At 41.8% G+C, this 21,901-nt stretch overlaps 1 protein-coding gene across 1 annotated transcript in view; it reads right to left on the reverse strand.

Moving 5' to 3' along the window:
• Nucleotides 1-7,135: 7,135 nt before the first annotated feature.
• Nucleotides 7,136-21,901, reverse strand: part of ptpro (protein tyrosine phosphatase receptor type O) — a gene marked incomplete at its 5' end in the record, with an annotated part of 85,642 nt that continues 70,876 nt past the window's right edge. The window contains 11 exons of the mRNA XM_084049558.1: nt 7,136-7,300; nt 7,887-8,013; nt 8,287-8,422; nt 10,100-10,257; nt 11,485-11,607; nt 11,784-11,918; nt 13,159-13,235; nt 15,535-15,625; nt 16,207-16,288; nt 17,266-17,301; nt 20,579-20,662. Coding sequence (XP_083905684.1) covers nt 7,909-8,013; nt 8,287-8,422; nt 10,100-10,257; nt 11,485-11,607; nt 11,784-11,918; nt 13,159-13,235; nt 15,535-15,625; nt 16,207-16,288; nt 17,266-17,301; nt 20,579-20,662 — 1,027 coding nt within the window. The 3' untranslated portion in view covers nt 7,136-7,300; nt 7,887-7,908. The remainder of the gene's footprint in view (nt 7,301-7,886; nt 8,014-8,286; nt 8,423-10,099; nt 10,258-11,484; nt 11,608-11,783; nt 11,919-13,158; nt 13,236-15,534; nt 15,626-16,206; nt 16,289-17,265; nt 17,302-20,578; nt 20,663-21,901) is intronic.

Genomic DNA, 21,901 nt, shown 5'->3' on the forward strand with positions numbered 1-21,901 from the left:
TTACACTTGAAGTGAGTTGACAACTGAATATGTATTGTCCTTTATACGCGCTATAAGCCTTACATTTAAACCGTAACAGTTCTCCACTAACAAAAAGCTATACAAACTGCCCTCCTACAGAGCCATACTTTAAAAAACATTGTTTTCATTTAAATTGAGTTTCAGCAACAAGAGATAGCTTGATAAATACATGAAGACTTGTTTTTCTTCTTCTAATAATTTAGAGTAGCCAATTATCCCTATGAAACTCTCCAATAAAACTCCCAGTTTAGTTGTTAATTAATTCCTTTTACTGCTTGCAACTGCTGTTGTACCCTACTGGCTCACCTGCCAGTGAGGAGCCCCCACTGGGGCAACATGTTTTTTTCTCCAAGTCTGATAAACTACCTATAACATTCACATAATACCGACACACACGCACCCGCACGCACACACACAAATGTATATGAAAGATACTCACAGGATACAGTGTTTCCATCAGACAGGGCAGCAGGTACAGTGCTGTGAGAGCGAGACAACCTATTCTTGTGTTTCTGCCTTGAAACTTTACCTTCCTGTCTTCACCGTACACACGCACGCACGCGCGTACACACGCACGCACACACGTGGGAGCGCACACACACTCAATCACCTGTCCGCTTTCGTCTCAGACAGCTAATTAGTTTGTGTTGCTACCGCAGTACCACTTAAATTAGTCATCAGTGTGCGTGCATGTGCATGTGTGTGTGTGTTTGATTTTACCTCCTCTTGTTTCTGCCTATCAGTCTCTTATCGTTCTGCTCTCCTCTTCCTCTTTACTCTACCTCCTCTGTCCATTTCCTGCTGGAGTTTGTAATATTAGCCACACACACACGCACGCACGCATGCACGCACACTCGCGCGCACACACACACTACATAACGTCTACATATGGCCTGATTACATGGTAACCTATCAGTTTGTAAATGGGGCGCCAAAGTGCATTTGGCAGCATGGCCACAGCCAGGGGTTTGTTCCACGTCCACACGGTGGCGCTCATGTTAGATATGAAGTTTAGATAGCCTACTACTATGTTCAACATTTTAACAACACAAAGCTTGTATGGGGAGCTGTGGCTCCATTTTTTTCTGATGGGGGTCCAAATACTTAATTTGGGGGTCCTTAATATCAAAACATTTGAAAATCACTGTAGTAAGTATAGACATTTCATAGGCCTACTCCTTCTTAGGACCAATAAGGAAAAAACGTGCAATGCACTCTTAGATCCTCATCCTGTTAATAGAGATCGGCTCTCAAGAAATGATATTGCAACATTTTATTTTACTTTTCCAACACGCACACACGTACAATAAAACTCTGTGATGGCGATCGGAAGCTCCGAGATCACCCCGCTAATTTTAAGTGACACAATGCACAAGAATGGCACCAACAACTTACAAGATTTGACTGGACACACACTGAGCAAAGGGAAAACATTGTATTCAAACTGTTTACAGTGCTTAGCTACTGGAAATGTCTCTACATGTTCAGTCAGTTATGACAGTGGTTCTCAACCTGTGGGCCAGGACCCCCAGAGTGGTCCCCACATGATTTTGGGGGTCCCCAGATGACAGTGAAGTGACAATTTAAGGACTTTTAATAAAAAAAAAAGATCAAACTAAATTGAATGCCTCAACTCCTACATTCCAAGTGCTTATCAGGGTGGGGGGTCCCCAGTTCAAATATGAGTATTTTGGGGGGTCATGGACTGAAAAGGTTGAGAACCACTGATTATGACAACGGCTCATTTACGCTTCGTCTTATGGCGGCGCCGTGCACCGAACATAGCAGATACAAGCTCACACACAGCGCATCGCACCCGTCGCATCGGCTAGTGGTTCTCAAAGTGGGGTCCGGGGACCCCCAGGGGTCATTGAGGGGGTTCCAGGGTGTCTTCTAGATATAGGATATTTTCAGTTGGGGGTCCGATGCGGCCGAATACATATTAATGTAGGGGTCCTTGATATGAAAACGTTTGAGAACCACTGGCACACGCATTGTGAGATTGTAGTTGGGCTATGTTCGTCACGCACCACGGCGTATACGATAAAGTATGAATCGGACTTCAAACACAAAGTGCATTTGGCTGCATGGCCACAGCCAGGCGTTCGTTCCACGTCCACACGGTGGCGCTCATGAGCACCCGAAGTGCTGAGTGTCCAACATGCACTCCAAATGCATGGGCAGTCGCTGCAAAATGCCCAACTATTCACGTCAGAACATGAGCCACCCCCCCTTCAAAAAATAAACACCGTAGAAACAGTAGAAATGAGACAAACATAAAGGATCTGGGTTCATGTAACACTCACATGTATACAACAATAATAATAATAATAATAATAAAAAAGAAACATAAAATAATTTCCACAAGAATTACTATGTAATAGAAACCAAATAGTTACACAGTAAGTAGTATGTACAGTACATTTGATAGAATCGTGAGATGTAACCTACTGTTGTGAGTAGGCGGTGAACCGCGCTGGGATCAAACGTCTCTTAACATTAGAGTGGTCCTCTAGTCTACAGGCGTGTGCTTGTGAAGGACAATTAAGATCCAAGGCCAGTATGAGAAACCAAACAGACATAGCTTAGATATCCCCTCATACAAGAAGACATAGCGTAGTTATCCCCTCATACAAGTAAACACTGAAGTGCTCGATAACCCCTTGGGTGTCGTCTAATCTCAGTTCTTGTGAACATTCAATAACCCCCCTCCCCCCCACACACACGCACACACACACAGCTTTGTATTACTATACTTGTGAGGACATCGACGTTTTAGGACAACATTAAAAATAGCTGAAAATAGCCCCCAAAAGATAGTCAAAACAAATAGCAGATCTGCATCGGCTATTTTTCAGTGTGTGACATCAGGGCACAATAAGTATAAAATAGAGAAACTTCCGAACCCCAACCCCTAAACCTAACCTCCAAATGTCTGGTCCTAACCCTAATCCCAAACTGACCCTTTTCATAATTGTAAACTGAACTCCCCAAATCCTTTCTCTTGTGAGGACCAGGAAAATGGTGTAGAATGATCTAGAATTCCCAAAAACTACTAGTCGTTCGGACACTTGGCCTTGACAAGTATAGAAATACACACGCACGCATAGCAATACACACGCACGCACGCACGTGCACACGCACACGCACACGCACACACACACACACACACACACACACACACACACACACACACACACACAGTGGTAACCTGGATAGATGATATAGCCAAGGAAATTGAATGTTAGGTCTTGATGGTGAATTCGATTTTCGATAGCATTCTTTTGGAGATATCCTCGTGATATCCAATTAAACCTGATATGTCAGAATATTTTAGGGTGAGCCCGTGGGGCGGGGAGGGGGGACTCAGGGGCTGTCCGTAGGCAGGCCACTGTGCTCTGATTAGCCAGCGCATAATCCCTGTGCCTGTACAAAGTCTGCCCAGAACAATGGCATTTGCAGTTGGAGCGCTGGATTTCATTAATAATACGTTTAAATCAGCTCTGCTACTGATAAATTCCAAATAGGCATCTTGCACTGAACTGTAAAACAATCTGACTGCACTCAAGGTTCATGGCTACCTGCCAACACACTCTCAATTGCCATGAACTTGGAAAAAACTAAATTGTCGCTGTCGGATGGAAACCTTGTATGGGCGTCAGGCGCCGTGTTCACTGGTCTTTTTTCTCCCGAATGAAAATGTCGGGGCGCTCGCCAGGGAACGCTCCTAGATGCCAGAGTTGAAAATATACATTTTCATACAAAATATGAACATTGTATATGGAGATATGAGGTTTCTTCCCGACAGCTACGATATGCTGTAATTGCTCCATAATCATTAATGTGTTAGTAATGATTAACACTGACCTTGCCAGATATTTGGGGACTAAAAGCTTAATAATAAAAAAGGTAACCCACTTCAATAGTGAACCAAGTAGATTGTAGGGACACATGTGTTGCTTTCCATTTAGGCAATAACATATTTAGATAAGAGATAGATAAGACCTTCATTGATCCCGTGAGGGAAATTCAGTTGTTAAATATTCAGTTATCAATTCATAAAACATAACAAATCATAGCAATTTACCCTACAATTATAAAACTTTGGTTAAACCCCATTGGCCGCTCTTGTGAGCAAAATAAAGCTCACGACACGTTGCAATGCGAAGACGTGTCATGAGCTTGTACATCGGCTATTTTCAAATAGCTGATCTACGAATCAGGCGTAAGTGGTTAATCACACATACTCGACAATTCTTGGCGGTGTGAAATCTGTTTCGTTTTTTTTGCTGGCTCCAATAGAAAGATGACAGATCACATAAAACCAGTGGTTCTCAATCTTTTCTGAATCAGGGCCCACTTCAAAATCTCGAAAAGAAATCATGTCTATTTAATGATCAATCAAACTAACTAACGTGTTCCCGGCTTGGATCAGTGGAACCAAACGTAGAATACTTCATGTTCTTGTCTATCATTAAAATCTTAATGTTTTGCCAATTATTCAGGGGACCACTTGCCACTTGCACCAGGTTATTTTATTCAATAAAGAACCCTTAACCACTCAAACCCTATACTTCATCGACCGGTGTCTCCTGGGGTCTGTGCTTGGTCAGCTCTTTTTTTTTACATTTATCTCTATACCAAATCTCTCTGACAATAGCAGATTTACAAGCTCACAATGAGCTTGTAAGATCAGCTATTTTTGGCGAATGTTCACCTATCAAGACATGCCCAACATTGGGATGCTAGGGTTTAAGTGGGTAAAAGCGTCAAAGAACCGTCAACAGATGGTTAATTTGTGGTTCCTCAAAGAACTTCGATTTAAAAAAAAGATTCCCTAACAATATGAGGAACATGAGGAACCATTCACTAAATAAAGGTTCTTTTGAAGGTGGTGGTTCTTTGTGGAATCATATAGCCTTTTAAAGAACCATTTAAGAACCATATTTCTTCTGTGCGTACGAAAGATATGATAAGATATGTTTCTGGCATCTCCCCCTACGTACAGTACAGTAAGAACCGTTGAGGGAAGCCATGTATTACAGCAGGTCTTGATGTGATCCAACACCAATGTGGAAATGTTACTGGCAGCTCCACTACCTCTGTAATAAAATTATCTTTAGACCAGCTAGGATTACTGCAAGTGCCAGATATGCTCAATTTCGAACACACACCGTTCATCTAAAAAAAATAATAAAAAAAAGTTGCAACTAATAAATCCACATACCCTGGTAAACTATAGACGATCGAAATAACCGAGTAAAAACATCTCCATTTCATGTTTTTCCAACATCGCTCGTCCTCCTCCTAAAGGCCAAGTTAAGTGTCGGGCCGACACGGTCGCGGCTACGAAAGGAACGTGTCGCGGAGGACCTCCGGTGACACGTACCTCTGGTAAAAATGAGAAAGTGCCCTCCGGACCGGGGACCCCCAGGGGTCCTTGAGGCCTGGGTCCCCAGCTAAATTAGTTAAAATGACATCAAAATCTGTTTAACCACTTTCACCCGATATACAGTACATCGGCTATTTGAAAATAGCTGACCTACAAAAGACATTTTGAGAAATTCGAAATATTGTAACATTTTAACAACACAAATCTTATATGGCATAATATATTTTCAGATGGGGGTCCTTGTCCAAATACATATTAATTTGGGGGTTCTTGACATAAACGTTTTGAAGTTTGAGAACCACTGCGTCGGTCGACACGTCGGTCGACAATGTGTCGCTCCGAGCATAAATTTGGCCTTTCATGTTTTAAACGCAGATTTGTTAGAAAGGGGTTCTGCCGTGGTGAGGTGCACTGAACGGTACAAATATCTATGGACAAATACTGTACAGGTAAAATTGTTTCCACAATCAGAAGAAGCAGCAGCCACGGGGGTAAAACGACGGTCGTTGCCTCCGATTTCCATCGCCCTTCTCATCTTCAGCAGGTCAGACTGGTGGCAGCGCCTCCCAAAGGCCTCAGTGCAAAATTACAACCAAGAGTCTCTATAAGCTCTTTTAACCACTACGAAGGGGTTAACCCAGAAACCTTCCATAATCTGAAAGCTTTCCAGAACCCGTGAAGTTCTGTGATGTGTTTCTTTTTTTTCTTTTCGTCACGCTACATCATGAAAAAAAAAATGTAGCCGTAGTGTATTATGGAAACACATCCAGAACCTGTGAAATACGTTTCACGGGCCACGGTTCACATAGTTCTTGTAGTGGTAAAGAGCCATATGGCCAGACAGTTTCTAGCGTCTCTTAGCCACGAACCTCACGGTGGGAGGACCTGGGAGCATGAGGCCGATCAAGTCTCAAAGAAAGGCATTCCCATAAACGTTTGTGTTTGTGCGTGTGCCCTTTCCCTCTCTTTGCGGATTCTCCTGTAAATCCTCAGACGGTACCTGTAGTCCGTACCGTTATGCGTCAGCATTCCTGGCGAGCTGTCCGCGAGGTTGAGAAAGCAGTAGTGAGCAAGGTGTTCCAGCAGGTATAGTCATTATAGACGTGTTAGTCCCATATACGGTATGGGTGGCAGTGAAACCTTTACTAGTCTTTGACAAACAGCCCCTAGGGTTAAAGGTCAAGAATCTTTGCCTTCTATTGAACGCTGGCAATGCTGGACACTGTAAAAAAAAAGAAAACGTGAATGCTACAAACTAACCAGTGAATCCTATACTGTACACTCACAAGCTATCATTCCGATATACACTACAGTACGTTCAAGTGCACAACTGCCAACCTTCCCATGTTGAACCACAGCAGTTGGGTGGGTGGGTGGGTGGGACAGGGGGGGAAAAGAGGCCAGTGTGCTTGCTGGTTTTTCAGCGTAAATCCTGAGATTAAAACAAAAACGAGAACGTGAACGATAAAAACGCTGACTCCCGCCTGTGTCGCCTTGCGCGAACCGAACTGAGGGGCGGATCCACTTGTAGGTCGCTCAATAGTCGTCCATTCATTTGGTAGGGTCATGCGCTACGTCCCCCGACCCCCCCACCCCCCAACCCCCACCCCCACTCCACACCGACCCCCGCAGTGTCCTCGTCACATGAGGGCGGACAGTTAGTTGGGCAGGATTGTGGTGTTTCGAATGTACCGTCCTTAAGGCCAAAACACCTGCCCTGCTCAACACGCTGATTCCAACAAAAAAATATTTTTCGTTTTGGTGTAGATATTTAGTTGGTGTTGTTGTTGTTCTTCTTTTTGTTTTTTTGTTTGTTTGGGATGATGACGTGAGTCTCTCTGCACAGAATGGAGGCCTGCAGCTCAGGGAGGTTCTGTTGATCACAACCTGCAACACACACAAAGGTTACAATGTGTTTGTCAGCATAACACTGGAATGAGTCTTCTTTCTCCGTGGCAATACAATGTGGGGGTCCTTGACATGAGAAACACTGTCCTAAGGCGTTCTACTAAGCCCAATTGTGGTTTGAGGTCAGCCATTCTTTTAGGTTAGTTTAGAGTTTGAGTAGGGAGTCTAGATCATTAATGGCTTCCGGTAATGCATTCCACATTTCGGTGGAAGCTTAGTAGAAGTATTTTTCCCCCGTGTTTGAGCTGTATTTTGGGGGGAACGAGGTCAGATGAGCCCATGTTATGCTCGTCGGCATCACTCACTAGAGCAGTGGTTCCCAAACTTCCTAGCTCAAGACCCAAAAGAGAAATTAGACCTTTGCCCGGGACCCAAACTAGTGTATTGGCCATTTCATGTGTTGTCTTGGTGTTATGTTGTTCTGTGTTACAGTATGTTGTTCTGTGCTACATGGTTATGTGTTTTTCTGTTGAACAGACTGTGAAGATGAATATCCCTGAGGGGACAATAAAGACATTGTTATTATGTATTAATCAATCAATCAATTCAATCAATCCGGTCTTACTGTCTGCGGAGCGCGGCGGTCATTATGTCTTGCTGACGTTCTCGTAGATGACATCACTGGTGATGGACTGCTGCTTCTTCTTCTTCCACATGAGCAGCGCACACTGGTGGATGAACACATACTGCTCCTACAACACGCACACACGCACACGCACACACACACACACACACACACACACACACACACACACACACACACACACACACACACACACACCACATCAACATTTTAGGACGGCAATTTTTTTTTTTGCCATTTACCGTAAGCCTAAAGCCGAAAAATAGCCGATCTACAAGCTCAAAATGCATCGCACGACACCAGCACGAACAGGTCTAAACATAGAACATGTAACTAAACGCTGGCTTTCAGACAATGTGTTGATAAAAGTTGTGCCATTTACCTCCGTCTGGACCATAGACAGGCGGTGGGAGCGCATCTCTGACACCATGCCCAGGATGTCTGCAAACTCGTGCTCCCTGATGTGCTGCATGAGCCGGTCCAGGGCGATAAACGTCCCTGTTCTCCCTACGCCAGCGCTGTGGGAGCAAACAGGAACACAGTCAGCATAATAATAATAAGGGTAATAATAATAATAATAATAATAATAATAATACCTGGAAATAACCTGGTTCAAGGTCAAGGTTGTATTTTATCGTTACAGCTTGTGTACAGGTACGTAAGGGTAAAACATATTTTTGTTCAGCTTCCTTCAGACATTCTAGCAGCATAGGTAATAATAGTAGAGAAAAAGAGACAGTAGGCTAATACTAATACATTCATCAAATAGGTTGGCATGTGTACACTGTATATATGCACAGCGTATTACTGTATATACACCATCAGCATTTATCAGCAGCTGCCGCAGTACCATTATACGTATATAGACCAGTTAGTGTACAGAAGCAGTCTACACAGTAGCTACTGGTTGACAAGCAGCACTGCCTGAATCTCATGAGCACAATATCTCCCGTGGCCAAGTGGCCTCGTGTCGTGAGCGGTAGAAATGGTCTCTCGTGCGGGGAGACCCAGGTTCGAAATACCGAATAGGACATAAAAGTTTACAGATTGTGCCTTCAAGCGTATAATCCTCTCTAAGACTTGTCTTGAAGAATATCGTCTCTGTCGGGTCTTTTCAGGATAAAAAAAAAGAAAACCAAAGAAAAAGTGGCAGATCTACAAGCTCAAAACGCGTCGCTTCGCGCCGTGTTTTGAGCTTGCATATCTGCTACTTTTGATGGTTTTGTGTGACACTGTAGCATGATCAAGTAGAGCGTTAATTTACAAAAAAATACAGAAAGTTAGAATATGGAGATAAGAGGTTTTCTGCATGACAGCAACGATATACATATAAGCCATCTCAGCCATGTCCTTCAAGACTGGGAAGGTAGCCAGAGACATGGCTGCACTTAAGCACTCAGGTTCATGAATCAATGTGGTCTGTCTGCAGTACTACAGAAAATTACATGTCGTTGTTGTCGGGCAGAACCTGTGTTCCATTGAATGCAATGTAGTTGTGATTTAGTCACCAGCTGTTGTTAATGCTTTTCATTGGTTCAATATTTATAAAACCCACACTCACAAATAGCAGATCTACATGTAGAGCTTGTACTGTAGATCGGCTATTTATTGCTACTTTTGTGTGACACTGTGGTATGATGAAGTAGGGCATTAATTCACGGAAAGAATCAGATTTCTGCCCGACATCAACGATGAAAAGAGTGTATTGATAGATTCAATTCGCTGACCAGTGATTCATTTTGCAGTGTTCACTGCAAATGAATGGCAGTGAATCCAGTCCAGTGTGGTTTTATGTCAAGGATTACAGCTCACAATGTGCTTGCTATTGCTCCGCGCCAGGTATAAAATATGGCTTAAGTGGTTAATTTTGAATTAGAATGTAAAATTATGCCACTATAATGAATATGTGCAGGTACATTATATCGTCTCTTGTCGGGTTGAAATCCTGATATGTAGGGCATTGATTTATGGGGTGAAAAAACACAAAAAATATGGAGATAAGAGGTTTCTGCCTGACAGCAACGATATGTACTGCACATGCACATATTTTTGCCAAATTTCACGGAACCCCAATGAAACACAAAGTACAGTATGTGCACGTGTGTGTGTGTGTGTGTGTGTGTGTGTGTGTGTGTGTGTGTGTGTGTGTGTGTGTGTGTGTGTGTGTGTGTGTGTGTGTGTGTGTTTCTTCTGACCTGCAGTGGACTATGATGGGGTCTTTGGGGGTGCGGTTGGCCTGCTGTCGGACGATGTGGACGAACTGCAGGATGCTCTCGATGGCGTTGACGGTGGGAACGCCGTGGTCCGGCCACGACGTGTAGTTCAGATGCAACACGTCCTGTGTCTCATCCGCCTGCAGGGGGCGACAGTGTAACAAAAGATAATGATTCCACTTACAATCCTTGTATAGGAGTGATCCTCAAACTTTTTCAAGTCAACGACCCCCAAATTGATATGTATTTGGCCGCGGACCCCACATCTGAAAATGTTTTGTGCCAGGGACCCCCGGAAGAGAAGATTTATGTTACAAAAATGCAAAATATCCAATTAATTTAAAAAATAGCAGATAAAGGTCATTAACCTTATTTCTGAAAGAACGGGAAACTTATGAATATTGTTATTGACTATTAGAAATACATCATTTTGTTCCAAATATTCACAGGTTGTCAAACTACAGCTAATGTTCTGGACACTTTTTATATTGTATTGCGAAAATCCATAGACATTCTACCCGGATATACCTGTTAGTCAACTGTGTTATAATGTGTAATATGTGTTGTTTTACACAGAGGAAAATACCTGTTTGTTAACAAACATTCAAATATTCTGATATGGTCTATTACTCTCTCATTTTTCAGGGGTGCAACCCACACACTCAGCAGCGTTACTCACCCCACAAATGCATATGTACAACGCTTCTTCTCGATTATTTCAATTAATCGAAAAAGTTAGCGATAGTACTGTATGATTGCTTAGAAAATAATCAATAGTTTGAGTCCTACTACTTACATATCCCTGTCTGTCTGACCTTCCTAATGGTCCAGTGTGGTACTTACAAGGGGTGCCACGATACACAAATTTCACAATACAATACGATACACGATATTGAGCGATACAATATTATTATTATTACTATTTTTTCTTTCTTCCAATAATCATCAACATTGGCCATCATCTTCAGTTTAAAAGTGCTTTATGTATACTTTAAAAACACTAAATTATACAAGCTTAAGGGACATAACCTCATAGTCATATTGTTGTCATCTGGACTTTACCAACCATGTGTAGCTTGTTTATTAACAACAGCTCAAACAAAATATCTATAATACCAGAGAGGGTCGTTTGTAAAAAAAAGATATTTGGCTTTGATGCTATCTTAGGCCTATTTGAAAGTGCAGAAAACATTAGTGCCTTGATGCATATAACATTAACGAGGGGCAACGAGCGTCAGCTGGACACAGACACATTGCACACACAAAAACATTGCGATACAGTATGACGTTGCAACAATACCTATCATCATGTTTTAATATTGCGATATATTGTGGGACGATTATTTAGTGACACCCCTAGTACTTACATATCCCAGTCTGAACTTTCTGATGGTCCACTCTGGTGACTCTGTCTCAGACATCATCTCCACACTGATCTCCCCGTACATGACTGGGTCGTCCGTGAAGGGCCAGTAGTGGTCACATTTCACCTGTAAAAACAAACACAGCACACACAAACAAACCACTCAACACTGCAAGTCACAACTGAAAATGTATCTTTGAACATTTTACTCGTTGAGTGCTCTGCTCCTGCGTATGAAGTATAAGAGCAAAATGACTGCCACGTAAACATGGTCTATTGAGTGAAATGTTCTGCGTCTCTCACCCTTCGGCGTTCGTTGCATTGTGTGAGCATGACGATAATAGGGCACTTCTGCTGGAGGACCATCTTCCAGAAATCGTTGCGGGTTTCAGGCAGAGGACCCTGGGTGGCGATGTACTCTCTGGGAGACTTGTAACCCTGCGAGGAGCCAGACACAATTTACCGAGAGCACACTGTGGCCCCTTTTCCACCGGGGTTGAACCGGTTCCGTTCTTTTTTCCCGCCTAATTTTGATCCAGTTCAGAGTGTTTCTACTGAAAATGAATTGGTTCAGAACCCTAAAAGTTGGTTCGGAACTGGAACCATAAAAATACTCTTTTTTTTCTTGCTTTGAACTGGGAACGATGCAGATGCGATATAAACAATGACAAAAGCAAGTGAAAAATCATCATAAAAAAAAGAAAAGGGAAACTTCCCCTGTGAAATTGACACTTTGACCTGTCATATTTGACACATTGCTGGTCAGGCCTGGAATTGAACCTGGGGCATCTGAGGACTGCTGCCCCCCAGGCTGGCTCTCCAACCATTCAGCTATGCCACCCCCAGTTACAATGGTTCTGCTTAAAACTGGTGGAAACGCAGGCCAGTTCGCTGCCGGTTCTGTGAAAGCAGAAAGGTTCCAAGAATCTAGAAAAGGAACCAGTTCTAGAACCAAAGTTCTTTTGATGGAAAAGCGGCCATTGTGTACTTTCAACACTGCGCTGGACAGTGCATGCAAATGTACTCATTTCGCCAACAGTTCCTACATCAGACCGGCCTGTGGTCTGACAACAACCCCAATAAGTATAAACTGGCCTGTTGTTATTATATTGTAGCAATTATACAGTGGCTGTTCAAGACAAGGTTTAGACCTTTTATGTCTTTTCACAGCACAGTGCATTATGTGTGACTTTGGTGTGTAAGTCACATGCTTTATAATTCAGGGTCTTTGCTTATCAAACATAATGAGTTTAAATACTTGAGTATTTCTAATGACAATTATTCCAGTACTTTAACTCAAGTACAAATTTGACAGAGTAACTTTCACTTGCAGTGGAGTTATATTTGATCAGTAGCATCTATACTGACTCACGCACTGGGGTTGAGTATTTTACACCACTGACTTAAACGCCATCATTGTACCATTGCTCAGGCTGTCATGAGGCACTCACTGGGGCCGTTGCCATCATAAAATCTTACTTGACATTCAAATACATTTCGATTAGCGATTTAGTGGTGTTTTTGACATTGAACATGGGAACATTATGACGAGATAATTGATAATTGCATTTAAGATATTTGTCATGTCTGCTTTTTGCAGTTTGTGTTTACAAAGCCTAAAAGTCAAACAGCAATCAAATACTTGTGATAAGGTAATAATTGTGACAGGCCTACTCACTGGTATGTAATTGGCATTGATGTAGTCGGAGCCTTCGTCGTTATGCATGCAGATCAGCTGCACACGGCTGAAGTCATCTGGAGAGAAGATTACAAATTGCCAATATTTGTGTTTTTAACCCAGGGGCGTAGCCAAGGGTGGGCATAGGTAGTCCTGGGCCCACCCATTTGGCCCACCTCCCAAAAAAAATCATAACTTTCTTTTTTAATTTATTTTTATTTTTATGTCATATTCAGTCATTTTGATAACAGTGTATATATAGGTACCAGAAATCCATCAAAAACCCGCAAAAAAAGCATAAAAAAACACTAATAACACCACTAATAACGCCCGGATCGCGCGCGCGACTCCCTAGGCCCAGCCTCGGCTAGCGTTCTGGCTACGCCACTGTTTTAACCATGCTCTTTCTACCTGGCATTTGGGCATGTGGATGAAAATTGTTGTTTAAAGAATATTAAAAGAGTTACCAAAGTTTTTTCAGTCTTTCAAGAACAGCCAATCTACAAGCTCACAATGCATCATGTTGTGAGCGACAACATTACTGTCTTCTATGGTGGCTCTCTGTACTATCGTTGCTGTCAGACAGAAACCTTGTATCTCCACATTTCAACGTTAAAAAAATAATAAAATGAATGTGCAAAAGTAGCTAAAATAGCTGATCTACGAGCTCATGATTATGAGCTTGGAGATCAGCAATTTATTCTATCTCTGAACATTTTTAAAAATTAAAGCTGCACTATGTAACTTTCCTCTTCTACCCGGATTTGAACCCGGTTATCCGTGCAAGTGCTAACATTTTTACCATTGAGCTCAAATTCATCACCTGCTTGCTCAGGGGATACATTTGTTCGGCACGATCTAAATGTTTCAATGGAAGAGCAAGGTGACAAAATACAACCACTCTGATTGTACAAGTTATATTGTATTCACATATTCTACCATACAGATTAGACAAACTTACATTTTATTCATAAAATAAATTGACATAGTGCCACTTTAAAGTTGTTAAGTGTGTCTGTGTGTTTTACAAATATTTAACCTGTCACGGTCCGCTCCTCGGGCCGTGGACATTGACTGTAATTCTCAGCCCTGGGACCTTTTCTGCCCTTATATGGTCGTGGGCACTTTAGGCCTGTTCTTTAGGCCTGTCACGGTCCGCTCCTCGGGCCGTGGACTTTGACTCTATTATTTAGACCTTCCTGCCCTTATAAGGTCGCAGACTTATTAGGACTGTTATGTTGTATAGTTCCTTGTGTTCTGTTATTCTGTTGTTGCCTTTGCCGTGCTTTTGTGTTCCTTTATTTTGTAGTATTGTTTCCTGTTGTGCTTAGTTACTGTTACCTGTCTTTTCTCACCTCCCGTGTGATTAGTCATGTTCTCCTCCTGTGTCCTCTTAGTCCCTCAGCCTATCCCAGTGTTGATTGTCTGTTGAGTTCACCTGAGTCTTATTATTTCCCTGTCTATTTAAGCCCTGAGTTGGCACCTCGACCTTGCTTGTTCATTGTCTTATGTTGCGTGTAGTTTGCTCATGGTGTCAGTTCCTGTTTGTATTCCTATCTTTGAGTTAATAAACCCTTTAAACTGACCTGTTGGCCTCTGTCTCTCCTGCACTTGGGTCCTACAATCCTGCCCTGACTCAGACAGTGACATAACCAATGAAAAGTATTAACAAGGGCTTGTGACTAAATAATAACTAGCATCCATGAATCCATTGGAACACAGGTTCTTTTTTTTCTTGAACATACAGCGATACAAGTTAACTGGGCCCATTCAAAACAGCCCTAAAAACTTATCTTTCTGGAGGCCAAAAGAGGAGCTAGGCTAGTACCAGTTTCCCTGTAGTTTGGTTGCTACTATATATGTCTATGAAATTAATTTAAGGACCCCAACGGAAACAAGTCCGCAAGGACTTTTTTGGTCGGACCTTTTAGACAAAAGTATTATAAATTGTGTTGTATTACATTCTCTTGCCTAATAAAAATTTCAATCAATCAATCAAACAAACAACAAGGTTTCCGCCCGACAGGGACGATATTCTCATTCAATAATCAATATATCGTCTCTGTCGGGTGGAAACCTCATATGTCCAAAATGTTATTATTATTATATATTTTTTTAAAGATCTGTGTTCCAATGGATTCATGGATTGAATCTGTTACTGTCCACTGATTCCTGGATTGAATCTTTTCAGGATTCAAATTCAAAAACAGCAAAAGTAGCAGATCCATGCTTTTGTGTGACGCTGTAGCGTGATCAAGTAGGGCCTTGATTTACGGGGAAAAAAACCTAACAGTTAGAACATGGAGATTTCTGGAGGTTTCTGCCCGACAGCGAACGATAGGGGCCATCAAGGGCCCAACTCTACAGCGCACTCACATGGCAGGATGTTGGTGTAGCGGTTCTTGGGCCTGTTGACTGGCAGGTCTGCTGCATCATGGGACAGGTCCAGACCCACGCTCTTCAGCTCCTGGAAAATCACAACAACAACTGGTAAAAAAACTAATCCATGAAGGATGGAGGATTCTAACCCATTGGTTCTCAAAGTGGGGTCCGGGGACCCCCAGGGGTGCTTTTGGGGGGAGTACCAGGGGGTCACCAGCAAAATAAGTGATATAGCGTCATTATCATTTTAACCACTTTAATTATATACTTTGGCTATTCAAAAATAGCAGATTTACAAGCTCATAGCGTGTCACTTTGTGGCGCGCTACGACCTTGTAGATCTGCTATTTTTGAAGAATCTTGAAAATGTGTGCAAATCTTTCAAGTGATTTTTTTTTACTCAAATCTTTAATTCTGGAGGTCCCTGGCACAAACAACTTTTAAGATGGGGGTCCGCAGCCAAAATACATATAATTTTGGGGGTCCTTGACATGAAAAAGTTTGAGAACCACTGTTCTAACCTACGTAACCAGTCTCTGCGGTGGGTGTGGAGGAACTTTACCCCTGTGCCACCCGAGCATCCCAGATTCATGCCTTTTTCAATTCACTTGAATAAAGTGGTTAGATGGGTGGGCCACGAATGCTTTTGGGCATTAGCTACTGTACCTCAAACTGCAGGGAGAACTTGTAGGCAGAGTCTTTGCACATGTCTTTAAGGTAGGCGTCAAAGTCATCTAGCTGGACAGGACTGTAAACAACACAGTAGAACGGGTCAGGAGTGGACAGCAGGGGGCAGTAGTGTGTAGAAGATTGAGCCCTGACTAGGCTCACAGTACATGGACACACTACCACAGTGAATTAGGGGTGCAAACAGTTCATCGACATAATCAATGTATAAATTATCGATAATTTAATAAAATAATCGATTAATAATCTCTATTTTGGTCATGGTCATTATTTTTGGTCATATTTTTATTTATTTTTATTTTATTTCTGAAAATGTAAAAGAATTAACTAAATAAATAAATAAAATAAAGGAAAAACACAGGCCCCCTATTTAAAGGACGATATCAGTCACCAGAACCAAGGACGTGTGTTTTCAATGAGTCTTAACATGGTTAAAATGAAGTTACAATGGGTTTATATAGGAAGGGGCCGTGCTTTACAAACACAGACACCCACACACAGAGCTGTATACTTACAAGCCAACACAAAAACGCTGTGACTTATCCCATTTAGACCTGAGGCCCATTCTACAAATCATCTCTGTCGGGTGGAAGCCTCATGTCCAAAACTGTTACTTTTCAGGATTCAAATAAAAAAATAGCAAAAGTAACAGATCTACAAGCTCAAAACACGACGATTTGCGCAGCGTTTCGAGCTTGCAGATCTGCTACTTTAAGTACTTTGTATGACGCTGTAGGTGTAGTATGATGAAGTAGGGCGTTAGTTTACAAAAAAACACAAAACGTTAGAAAATGGATTTAAGAGGTTTCTGCCCGACTTTCTAAATCCTAAGTTTTCAGAAAGACCGATGTTGCTATATATATATATATATATAAAATCTAAAATGACACATGTTTTCCAGGTCTAAATGGGTTAAGGCTAATCTGTACTTCCTTGTAGGACCGTGTTGCTTTGCGAAAATAACTGAACGTGGGTTATATTCGGCGAGCAGCACGGTCGCCGGTCGTGGTATAAATTAGCCTTTAGTTGTGTTGTTACCTTGTTAGCTTCCGTTTCTTTAAAGCTGTCTTGCTCCTACAGAATGCAGAAATGGAAAGCATGTATATGATGTGTGCATGCGTTTGTACCACCGCAGCTCCACTGTCCATCCACATTACTGTATAGGGCAGAGCAGTGGTGGCCATTTTGTGGTGCTACAGATAGAAAACCAATACATTTTTTCCCATAGACATTTCCCGAAAATATCTATATAAATTCTATTAGGCCTGGAACCAAGCCAACCAGGCTCCTGGTGAATCATGGAGCATCAAAATTGTCAAAAAGATATCTGAAAACCGCCCCAAAAAAATATTTGCATGATTCACCAGGAGCCTGGATGGCTTGGTTCCAGGTTAAAATAATTTATATACATATTTTCGGAAATCTCTATGGGGAAACGAATGGGTTTTCTATCCGTGGCACCACAAATGGCCGCCACTGCTATGCCCTATACAGAGCTGCACACTAGAATACTATTCTGCTAAGTATTCTCTATCAAGCAGAACTGTAAAATAAGAAGTATTTTAGAATAACAAAATTACACAATATTAGGACATGAAAATCATGCACCAACTCCACAAAATGTTTGAAAAAATTAACCACTTGCACCTTGGCGCCGATTTACAAAGCTCATAATGTGTCGCATTGCAACACATGTGTGAGCTTGTAGATCGGCTATTTTTGCTAGTCGTCGTATGCTGCAGTACAGAGCACTTCACCCATTTTCAACCTATCTTCATTTAACTGGTCCTAATGATCATTATAAGATGGCACCTTCTCAGTTCAGCAACCCGCCTACCAGTGACATCATCAATGGGGAATCCAAGCTAATAGAAACTGCAGGCTTTCTATTTCTGGATAGATAGCTTGCTATTTTAGAAGTAACTGTTCTCGTATGAGTAAACAAATAAAACAAATTATCTTGCTTGAAATGACCAAACCTGCCTACCGATGATGTCACTGGTAGGCAGGTTTCTGAACTGTCCACAGCCCTCCTCTGAGACACAGACTGAGCAGACAAAAAAATGTGCCATATCATCATATTGAGCATTAGTGAGGACCAATTATGTGAAGATAGGTTGAAAATGGGCAAAGTGCTCCTGGTTAACCGCACTGTGCACATACCGTAGTTAACATCCAGAACACTGGTCTATTCACACTTACTAGTCCTCCCACACTTCCATGCTTCTTGCATTTGCATTCTAGAGTCAAACCTGGTCCTTCAACCAGAGACATGCACTACAGTAGAATCTAGGCTACAGGCACACTCACAGCGGGCACTGGAAGAGTGGGCACCCAAACATTGTGCGCACCTCAACTTTAAATTGGCTATTTTTCGTCCCGTAAAAACAAAAAAGAAGAAAAGAAAAGAATTGCATTGAGCATGCTCGGTACATCATTATCAGATCTAAATTTACCCTTCAACTTCTTGTTTATGCCCATACGTAATGATTGGCTAGCCACATGTTTTTTAGTCAATTGTAGCAATTGTAGAAATATTAGGCCTCAAAATGTCAAATGTTCTAGCATTTTCAAATAATGTATACTTTACATTACTTCAGACCATTGTTTAAAGCATATACATTTATTCTTTATTTTGTTTACATTTTGGGGAAAATAGCCAATTTAACATTGATTTGCCAACCATGTTCAGGTGCCCACTCTTCCGGTTACCCCTCTCCTAATGAAACAGGAATAAGAATTACAGATGGTGCGTTTAGATGGCATGCAGAGAGCAAAGCCAGTATTGGAGACATGCTACAAAAGCCAAATTCCAATACCCAAATCTCTGCTCACGCTCGCTCACTCAACACTCGGCCCTCCAGCTTTTTTTGTGTCCCAAATGGTAATTTGCTTTTGGAGGAGCCGGTACCGGAGAGCGAGTGAGCTCTCCAAGCCGCTTGGAGCGAGAAAAAGCAAGACTACAACCAGTGTTCACTCCAGCCTGTTCTCGCCCGCTCGCCGAACTGTTGACTGCCTATCTGTTTTGTTATTGGATGGACCGCCTCTTCGGGCAATGGGATGGAAAACACGACAATCTGCAAGATTAAAAGCCATGCCGTGTTGCGGACTTCAAAGGGATGTTTTAGAGCGGACGAAACTTTGATCTGCATGATCATATCCTAAAATGTAAACATAACGTGCCTGCATGCGGGTGTTGAATGGTCTGAGAGTGAAAGTGTCCCACTTGATTAAACTGCAGAAGTGATCTGAATAACGTGATCTACTGAAGCAACAAATTGAAGAATGGGTAGATCTTTAATGTAATCATGCTGTTTGTTGTGCATGGTGTGGGAGAATGCATGTCAAACAGCTCATATACCATGAGAGAAATACAACGTCTGATATACGACATGACATTCAGGAGGGGCGAGCGAGCTAGTAGGCAGGAATGTGAGTATTGGAATGTGGCTGTCAGTCCAACCTGCTTGATTCCTCCAGACTTGTGGATAATCGGAGGCGGGACTAATGCGCGAGTGGAGGGCGTGAGTAGAGTGAGCGAGCGTGGAAGTTAAGAGCATTGGAATTTGGCTACAGTGCAGTATGTTAGTAGTCCAGCCTTCAACAAGATCACAAAGTCAGTCCAACCATAAAAGTAGTTTTACAAGACAAGAGTTCCACATGCTTAGAATGTCAGTTTCCTAACTACGTACTGTATTCATCCCATGAATCAACTTGCTGTACTAAGCTTTTCCTTTTTATTTATTTTGTTTTATTCAGATTTAGAATATCACTAGCATGGTGATAGAAAAAAAGAAAGAAATGTAATTTGGGGATTATACGCAAAATCTCTGAGACGTTTCTAGCTTAGGGTTGTTCTAAAACGGTGTCCGCAAAGTCTGAAATCAAAGGTGCCACTTGAATTGTCTTCCTGTGGCTGCGTGAGGGGGAAAGAACATACGGTATATTCTGTAAAAATTCACAAACAACCACAAAAATTAAACACTGTTTTGCCAAAGCGTCTAGATCAGTGGTTCACTCAAGGTGTCCAGGGACCCTCAGGGTTCCTTGAAGGGGCTCCAAATGAACCCTTACAGATCTGTAACTCTGAGTTATAGGGATCCTTGAAATAAAATAATACGTTTGAGAACCATACTGTAGGTCTAGATTTTTCAGTCGATTCTGTGATTTATTTCCCCTACATTGATTCCAGACTTTTCCCTGACACCGCACGGTATGACTGGAACCCTGTCTGGTAAAAACAACATCTATGGCTATGTAGTAGATCTGTGTTTTTTTGCTAAAGAAGACATGCTCCCTCAGATGCAGTGGGTGATGATGGTGATGCTTTGGGCAAACAGAGCTTACTTACCAAGGATTAATATAAAAAGCCAAAAGATAGTCAGTCCAAAGGCAGGATGGCAGGAGGGTAAGGAAGGCAAACAGGCTTCTTCGCCTGAAGGGGGGGGGTCAAATAAAATCAAAACCAAATAAAAACAAAACAAAACAGAACACCAGTGGGTGACAGGTTGGGACAAAAACATGACGCTCCGTTAGTAAAGTGGCACAGAGCGATTGAAAGGTAACAGTGGTGGACAAAGTACTGAACTCCAGTACATGAGTCAAAGTATGATACTCCTGGTCAAATTTGACTCAACTACAAATGAAAGTTGCTCCGTCATATTGTATGCGAGTTAAAGTGCTGGAGTAGTCAGTACTTAAATACTTAAGTATTCAAAAGGGCAAATTACAAAGTAAATTTTCTTTTTAATGGCAATGCGTTACTGGTATTGAAATTTAGACTTTTAGAATTTAGATTTAAAGATTTTCCAGAAACGTCCCCCCCAAAAAACTGTGAAAATAGCAGATCTACAAGCTGATGTGTCGCGTCAACTCATAGATCCAAATAGGGCTTAAGTGGTTAATTCATAATGTACTTTGTTTCCTCCCCTAGAAATGTAGTGGAGTCAAAAGTATTTTCCTTGGAAATGTAGTGGAGTGAAAGTATCCAAAAATACTCAAGTAAAGTACAGATACTAAAACATTTTTTACTCAAGTACAACAGTGGTTCTTGGAGGGGTTCCAACGGGTCCCCAGCAAAATTAGTTAATAGTATCACAATCATTTTAACCACTTTGTCCATTTACATGTTGGCTATTCAAAAATAGCAGATATACAAGCTCACAGCGCGTCACCTTGTGCCGTGCTGCGAGCTTGTATCTGCTATTTTTGAAAATACATAATTTTTCATTTATCTTATATATATATACTTATATATATTTATCTTTTATCTTAAATATTTTCATCTTTTACATAAATATTCTCTTCTCAGGGTCCCTGGCACAAAACCTTTTCAGATGGGGGTCCGCGGCCAAATATCAATTTGGGGGATCCTTGACATGAAAAAGTTTGAGAACCACCGTTACAGAAAAGTACTCAAGTAAATGTACTCGTTGACTGTCCACCACTGAAAGGTACACAGTAATTAGTGGTGAACACAGGGTTAATGCTGCATGCTGCAGAGTTAATGCTGCTGAACACAATGATTACATCACCGCCTGATCGCAGATTATTTGAGATAATCGCCATTATTTCTGCATATTATCGTTGCTGTCGGGCAGAAACCTCTTATCTCCATATTCTAACTTTTTGTTTTCTCGTAAATAAACGCCCTACTTGATCACACTACAGCGTC

This window comes from Gymnoscopelus microlampas (genome assembly GCF_963454915.1).
Source record: "Gymnoscopelus microlampas genome assembly, chromosome: 23".
Classification (NCBI taxonomy): domain Eukaryota; kingdom Metazoa; phylum Chordata; class Actinopteri; order Myctophiformes; family Myctophidae; genus Gymnoscopelus; species Gymnoscopelus microlampas.